Genomic DNA, 8,566 nt, shown 5'->3' with positions numbered 1-8,566 from the left:
TTGTGAAAATGTCTATTCTATCCAAAGCCATCTACAGATGCAATGCAATCCCCATCAAAATACCAATGATATTCTTCACAGAAATGGAAAAAACAATCTTACCTTTCATATGGAAAAACGAAAGACCCCGAATAGCCAAAGCAATCCTGAGCAAAAAAAAACAAAGCTGGAGGCATAACTCTGCCTGACTTCAAATTATACTACAAAGCTGTTGTAACCAAAACAGCATGGTACTGGTATAAAAATAGACATTCAGACCAGTGGAGTAGAATAGAGAAACCAGAAATCACTCCTCAGGACTACAGCCATCTGATATTAGACAAAGGCAACAAAAATCTACATTGGGGAAAAGACTGCCTCTTCAACAAGTGCTGCTGGGAAAACTGGATATCCATATGCAGAAGAATGAAACTAGATATGCATCTCTCACCATACACAAAAATAAACTCCTCTGCTGATTGCTTCCTTTGCTGTGCAGAAGCTTTTTAGTTTGATAAAGTCCCATTTGCTCCCGCCCGAGGGTTCGGATCCCACATACAGACCGGTTCCCGCTCACTGGCTGAGCGAGGCACGGGATCAACACCGAGGGTTGCGATCCCGTTGCCGGTCCCCGGTCCGGTATGGGGGCAACACTGAGGGTTGCCATCCGTTGCCGGACACGGAAAAAGACAAAATAAAAATAAAAATAAAAAATAAACTCAAAATGGATTAAAGACCTAGGTGTAAGACCTGAAACTATAAAATCACTACAGGAAAATATAGATGAAACACTTTACCAGTTAGGTCAGGGCACAGGCTTTATGAACATGAGCCCAAAAGCACAAGCAGCAAAAGAAAAAAATAAACAAATGGGACTATATCAAACTAAAAAGTTTCTGCACAGCAAAGGAAACAATCGACAGAGTGAAAAGACAACCTACAGAGCGGGAGGAAATTTTTGCCAACTATGCATCAGACAAGGGACTAATATCCAGAATATACATAGAACTCAAGCAATTATAAAGTAAAAAAAAAAAAAAAAAGACCCATTAAAAAATGGGCAAAGGAGCTGAATAGATATTTTGCAAAGGAAGACATACAAATGGCCAACAGATACATGAAAAATGCTCAACATCACTAGTCATCAGGGAAATGCAAATTAAAACCACAGTGAGATACCACCTCACCCAGTTAGACTGGCTATAATCAAAAAGATGGTGAATAACAAATGCTGGCAAGGGTGTGGAGAGAAGGGAACACTACTGCACTGTTGGTGGGAATGTAAATTAGTACAAACACCTTGGAAAACAATTTGGAGGTTTCTCAAACAACTACAGATAGATCTTCCATATGATCCAGAAATCCCTCTTCTGGGTATATATCCAAAGGAATGTAAATCATCATGTTGAAGAGATACCTGCACTCCCATGTTTATTGCAGCTCTGTTTACAATAGCCAAGATATGGAACCAACCTAAATGTCCATTAATAGATGACTGGATAAGGAAACTGTGGCATATATACACTATGGAATACTACTCTGCCATAAAAAATAATGAAATACTCCCATTTGCAACAACATGGATGAACCTGGAGAAACTTATGTTGAGTGAAACGAGCAAAGCACAGAGGGATAAATACCACATGTGCTCACTCATATGTGGGAGCTGAGAGAGAAAGGAAGGCAGGAAAGAAAGACCACAGTAGTCCCATGATCCAACAGAGGGAGGAAACATTCCTAGGGCTACAAATTGAAGTTGAGGGGAGAGGGGGGAGGGGAAAGGAGGTTGGGGGATAATTGGAAGGGGACAAAGGGTACAAAAGCAATTTTTGGTAATGGGTGTGTCCTCAATATGAATCTGGCCCCCACATCATGGGCAAGAGGGGGGACATCAGCTTTGTATCTCATGAATATCTGAAATAATTAAACAAACAAAAGGCCCCCTAGCAGATAACATTGGCCTTGCTCCTTAACAGCCAAAACTAAATTGTAAAATAGTCAGCCAAAGGCTGCTAATTTATTTTCTATGTTTCCCAGGGCGTTTTTCAAAAGACAATAAATTCAGAATAACTAAAATCATTCTAACAAATGGGCAGAATGTGCTTTGAACCCCAATACTAAAGCAAGGTAGACAAGGTTTCACATGATAACCAAAAAATCTGCTCTGAACAGGTCAGCTAAATTATAGTGCCTTGGGAGATCTGGGATAAGTCAGTAGTCAGATCCACCTGTTCTGGAAAACGTTATCATAAGATCATTTTTCCTTAGAAGCAGACAGGATGGCACCAGAAAACCATAAAAAAACGTAGAATATCTCTTGTAACCCTTACCCCAGATCCCTGCATGTAGGATGCAACCTAGTAATAATCCCAAATCTATGCCTCATGTACAACCACTAGAAAACCTGATAAAGTAATCAGGCAGGGCTGTCATCCTCTCTGTTTTGATCCCTCTTCTAATGATTATAAAATGCTAAACTTTGCTGAGCACACAATGCGTCTGAACTATGCGTCTCCCCAATTGCAGTCGTCATATTGGCTCAATAAACCCTTGCTAAATGTATCTGGCCTCAGTTTCCTTTTAGGTCAACACACACTTGGGACTTTATAGAAATTAGATCCAATTATGGACATCGGCTTCAAAAAATACTGCCGGGTCATCCTGAATTCATCCAGGCTACTCTGTAGTAGCAGTTCTGTGGAGTTAACGCCTAACTCGGACTCCAGTTGAATTCCAAAACAGTACATTCCTAAAATTAATCACAACAGAAAAAACATGGTCCTGCCCCACCAGCAGAACGCAGTGACGCTGAAAGCTCCAAGGCTTTGTCATATTAAATTCTTAATCCAGCGGATTAACAGAAACTGTCTCTACGCAAGTGGTAGTGCTTCCTTTCCAAATCCCGTGAGAAAGAAGAAATGGGACTGGGAAAAGGGCCATTTCTGGTGAAAATCTCCTTATCCCGTCCAGCACAACCACAAGACGGACCACAGTCCTTCAGCAGGCCCCGTGCGCAAAGAATTCAGGCTTGCCCTAGACGACCAGTTCCCGGGCGAGCAGGGGCTGGGCCGTGTCGCCCCGCCCACCCCGAGGCCTCGAGACCCGGCTCCGCCTCTCGCCAGGAGCGCTGCGTGGGACAGACGCCGCCTGCCAGCCTGCCTTGCCGCCCTATTTTGCCCTTGCCAGGCGACCGGAACACTAAAAAGAATCTTAGCGCTCACCGTTGTAAGTCCCTCCTCAGCCATCTTGGCTCCGCCCACCGCTGTGCGGCCGGAAGTCAGCGGTTTCCAGGCGACGAGACAAACGGAAGTTGTAGGACTGGGGAAGGAGAGGAGGAGCCTGAGCAGGGAAGAAAGTAGATCGCCGAGTGCCAGGCTGTGGGCTGGGGGGCGGAAGGACTTTACAAAGTCGGGAGAGGATTGGGGTCTGCCCCGCATCGGTTTGGCTCTAAAGCAGCGGGTGAGGGGGTGCGCAGCCAGTCGTTCGCTTTACCCCCGGAAGACCCTGACGCGCCTCAGTGTGGTCCGTACGCTGCTGGAGAAACCTGAGGCCGCGCTGGCTGGATTGGCCAGCTCAACTTGGGATGGCAGTGTAGTTTTCCGACAACCTTGCCCTTCCCGGCTCCCTTGCCCTTCCCGGCTCTGAGTCCAGTCTGTGTTTCATTTCTCCTTCCGGGAGTCTCGACTCACGTGGCCAAACCCTTGGGCAGAGTGTCTGGTTCTTGCCTTACTTACAAACTTCTTCGTTTCTTGGCTGTCACTAACCAACTAGGGTACACACCTCATCAGCCTCCCACTCTTGTTTACGCCAGAGTTTGCAAACCCGCTGCTGATGGGCACCTTTTGAGCCGCAGTCTTATTTTGATTTGAAATATTTAAATATCAGATTTCACAAGATATCTGACCTCGGAATAAAGAGCCAACAATGGGCCTACATGGCAGTAAAATCGATCTGAATAGCGGCTGCGACTATAGATAAACATTTCTTCGCCTTTTTGCCAAGGTCCTCGTTTCCCACCATTGTTCAGGCGTTGTACATTACCTATCTGGCCCCGGTGCGGAGAATTGAATGCTTAGTCTTTACACTGGAAAAACGTTTGGGCTTGGGAGTCAAATATGAGTTCTGGACTTGATTACTACATGACCTGAGCCAGTCATTTCTCTGAGCCTCATTCATTCAAGTACCTGGAACTATGCGATGAACAAAACTTACAGGATCACCACACCCCGAGGACCGACCTCAGAGAGTAGCTAGTCAATCAGACATGAAATAATAAGTAAGCAAAGTTTATGAAGAAAGAGTTCACTAAATAAGAAATAGAGATGTCTCTCAACCATATAATTTTGCAAGGAAGAAAAAATGCAAATTAAATTTTCTAAGAGATACTTTTCATCTCTTATGTTAACAAAGAACCAAACTTTTCACTGACACAATTTTAAGGAAATGTGCATTCTTCATTGTTAATATGAGCGTGAATTGGTAAAACCTCCATTGAGAGCAATTTGCCAATAACTACCAAAATTTAAAATGTACATAACCTTTAACTCAATTAATTCAATTTTATGAATTTATTCTATAGGTATAGATGAGGGAAATGACTGTACATACAAAAGTATTCAATGCAGCATTGTTTATAATAATCAAAGCCTGAAAACAACCTAAATGCCCAACAATAGAGGTTAAATAAATTATGGTAAGTCTATACATGTGACACATGAAAAAGAAAGAGGCAACTATTTACATATTGATATAGAATTACCAAGATACATTATTAAAAGATAAAAACAAAGTGCAGAAAAATGCATATAGTATCTGTATTAATAAAAAAGAAGGCAAAAAAAGAGGAATATTGTACATAATTGCTTTTATACTCAGAAAATATTTCTGGAAGGATGTTCAAAATGCTAAGTGCTTACTTCTAAAGAGGAAAACTGGGTAACAGTGGGACAGTGAAGAGAAGACTTTTTACTCTACACCTTTTGTACAATTTCAATTTTGTGCTAAATGGATGTGTTACCTATTTCAATAATAGAGAAAAATAAAATCAAATTAAAAGTACAACATTACTATATCATTAGAATTGTGGTAAATGCTAAGAAGGAGAAATATAGAATAATGAGAGCATACAACAGGGGGATCTAACTTAGACTTGTTTGGATAGGGAAGTTTTCCCTGGGTAAGAGATGTTTAAAATGAGACCTAAAGGATAAGGCATAGCTTGGAGAAGAGGACAAGGAAGTGTGCAGGCCAGGGAAAAATTCTAAGGCAAAGGAAGAACTTGTGCAAAGGCCCTGAGGATGGAAGAAGCTTGGCCAGTCTGCAGTACAGAAAGAAGACCAGTGTGGCTGGTAAAGAGAAAAGGGGGAAAAGTTTGGTTGCAATAGGTGAAGAGGTAGGAGAAACTAGTGGTGCAGATCTGCAAAGACCATATAAGGAATTTGATTGTAAGGGCATTGGGAAGGCACTAAAAAGTTTTGAGCAAGGAATGGTTAGAATAAACTTTTAAGTGTTCATGACAGCTAATGAATGGAGAAGGAGCTGGGAGGGTGACAAGACATGATAATATAGGGGAGACTAAAAGATACTACAAATAGATGATGAAACAGTTCACCTGGACTAGAGTGATGGCAAAAAAAATGAAGAAAAAGTAAGTGAATTCTGAAGAAATTTAGGTGGTAGAACAAACCTCCTATGGTGTAGAACTGGATGTGGGGGAACGAGGGTAAGGGAGATAGATGTCAAAGGAAGATTGCCAGGTTTTTAACTTTAAGAGCAACTGGATGAATGGTACAGCCAATTACTGAGAAGGGCAGTCTTAGGGAAGAAGATGTTTATAGAAAGCTGATGAGACTGTTTCCCAATGTATAAAATCTCCCTGAAAGGGGTCCTGTGAGGAGTAAATGACATTCTTTATTCAATAAATAGAAGCTGTTACATTTTAAAATCTCTCCTTTGACCCCAGATCTTAGGAGGAAGATAGAGCATTTTCTGTGCAAGGGCCTTTTTCATAAGAAAGCGCACTGGTTTTTCAAATTGCAACCATCAAACTTAATGTGGTTTAATTAAATAAGTAATTAGAAAAATCTCCTCAAAAAACATAGTATCTTCACAGGAAAATCCCAGAAGTTACATAGAGCCTGTTTCCTGTGGCACACGAGTCTTCATTTCCCTTAGAAAATCTCCTTGAACATGACTGATTATCAGGATCATTCAAATCATACAGCTGCTCAAGGCATTTCACACAAAATGGCATTTATCTATTTTTATAGTGGGGGCTGAGGAGGCAGGAAAGGAATCAGGTGCAACTTTATTTTTGTTTTTACTCTTTATATTCTGCTCATTAATGCTCTGGAAAAGGAAGATAGGGGAAAGGGGGTACCACCACAAGGCTTCAAAGAACCAAGGGTGCTGGCATAAGCAACTTTTTAACATCCCCAATATATGTATAAAGAAGGAGCTACTGTTGAGTATCTATATTTTTAGTATTTTAATATGTCATTGCTATTCTGTTAGGGTCTACAACCAGCTTTGTTCTGATGCCACCTGCTGGCATCTTATGCCTCTTTTGAAGTGTCCAGTCCTCCCAAAACCCATACCACAAACTCATGAGAGTCCAGCCTACACTTTGGGAAACATCACTTCAAAATAATATGAAGCTCCAGCGACCTTCATGAAGCATTTTAAATATACTCATATTGCGTTTGATACTACAGATACACTCAATGGTTATCAATGGTGACTGTGGGCAAAGGCATATATATACTACATTGTTTGTGAGAAAAAATACTGGAAACATCCAAACATCCATCACCAGGGACTGTTTAAATAAACCGAGCTACATCCATACTAAGACATCATGCAGCCTGTAAACATCCTCAAGATGGTAAAATAGTTATGTAAAAGAAGGAAAGTGTACAAAATATAATATGCTTCATTTGTGTTTTAAAAAAATAAGAGGAGATATTTACATATTTTATAAATACAAGTTGGCGAAGAAAACACAGAAACTGGTAAGATATTTGTCTCTGTGGAGGGAATAGAGGGACTAAGGGACCTAGCTTGAAAATGTGTTGCTTTTCATTATTTATGATGCTATAAAATTTAACTTTTTATTATCCATGTAGTTTTGTTTGGTTGGTTGGTTGGTTTTAGCGGCTGGCCAGTACAGGGATCAAACTGTAGATCTCAGTGTTATCAGCACCATACTCTAACCATCTATGTAGTTTTAATTTTAAAAACTGCACAATAAAATATATAAATAAAAACATTTTTTAAATTCCCATTTCCTGAATTCACTACTGATTTGTATATAGGAAGTCACAAGAGAATCTAGCTCCTACCCTAGCAAACAACAGAAAAAGGCCAGATTAGCTAGAAAATCAAAAATATTTTTAACCCATCAGAAAGCTGAGGACACGAAGAAACCTAAATGAACCAAACTCTAGAAAGTGCCAAGTCCTTTACAGGAAAGAAGAGACCCATGGTTGCTCATATTTCTAGTTGAACTATGCAAGGAAGAGGAATCCACCACAGGGGGAGTAACGAGAAACCTCATGAAATTTAATGAAATTTTAACAGCCCCACAGAGGCTGGCATGACATTAGAATCTGGAGGACCCAAATCCACAAAGAAAGCCAGCACCCACCCACCAATCTTACTTCTCCGATGGTAGTACACCAAAAGTGGGAGGTGGGTAAACAGTAGAAGGAAAGCTGAGAGAGATCCCCCACCCTGAAGTAAGTGCAGCCTCTCCCAAGTGCAAGATACCCTTTTAAAATGAGGGGGCGGGGTTGGCCAGTTAGCTCAATTGGTTATAGCGTGGTGCTATAAGGGTTTGGATCCCCATACTGGCCAGCCACAACACACACACACACACACACACACACATCCCCGTACACACACATACACACAGCTGCCAACACACACACACACACACACACACACACCTAAAGCTGCAATAAAGTCCAGATCCAGGTCAAATATAATCAGATTGACTGAGCCACTACTCAACTGAAAGTTGCCTGAAAGAAAAATGGGCATGCCCCATTTTGGATGTAAATAATATTACTTCAGTCTCTCTCTCTCTCTTTTTTTTTTTTTTATATAAAATATCTATCACACAAGACGTGCAAAAGCTAGAAAATGAGACCTATGGTATGAGAGAGGAAGAGTTCAATAGAAGGAAAATTAGAGAAGAAGATCTGGATGTTGAATTATCAGTTGAGATCTTTTTTTCTTTTTCTTCTTTTTGAGATCTTTAAGATAACTCTGATTAAAATGCTAAAAAATCTAGTGGAAAATATGGACAACAAATATGAAGAAATGGGAAATTTTAGCAGAAAATGGTAACTATAAAAACAAAATGAAATAATAGAAATAAATGCTATATCAGAAATGAATAATTCATTAGATGAATTTAGCAGGTTAGTATTAGAAAGCATCCAAAGAACTTAAAGACAGTTAAATGGAAAGTATCAAAACTAAAAACAAGGGCCGGCCCAGTGGCGCACTGCTACAGTGCGCCACTTGGGAGCGCGGCGGCGCTCCCACCGAAGGGTCGGATCCCACAAACCCACCGGCCGCCCCA

General features: G+C 40.9%; 1 protein-coding gene across 1 annotated transcript in view; it reads right to left on the bottom strand.

Moving 5' to 3' along the window:
• BBS4 (Bardet-Biedl syndrome 4) overlaps positions 1 to 3,260 on the bottom strand; it is a 49,737-nt gene extending 46,477 nt beyond the window's left edge. Inside the window, exon 1 of the mRNA XM_008579410.1 lies at positions 3,201 to 3,260. Coding sequence (XP_008577632.1) covers positions 3,201 to 3,224 — 24 coding nt within the window. The 5' untranslated portion in view covers positions 3,225 to 3,260. The remainder of the gene's footprint in view (positions 1 to 3,200) is intronic.
• Between the last annotated feature and the right edge of the window lie 5,306 nt (positions 3,261 to 8,566).

Source organism: Galeopterus variegatus, unplaced genomic scaffold (genome assembly GCF_000696425.1).
Source record: "Galeopterus variegatus unplaced genomic scaffold, G_variegatus-3.0.2 Scaffold1877, whole genome shotgun sequence".
Taxonomy (NCBI): Eukaryota; Metazoa; Chordata; class Mammalia; order Dermoptera; family Cynocephalidae; genus Galeopterus; species Galeopterus variegatus.
The sequence above is the reverse complement of the archived record's forward strand: the minus strand, read 5'-3'. Positions and strand labels throughout refer to the sequence as shown.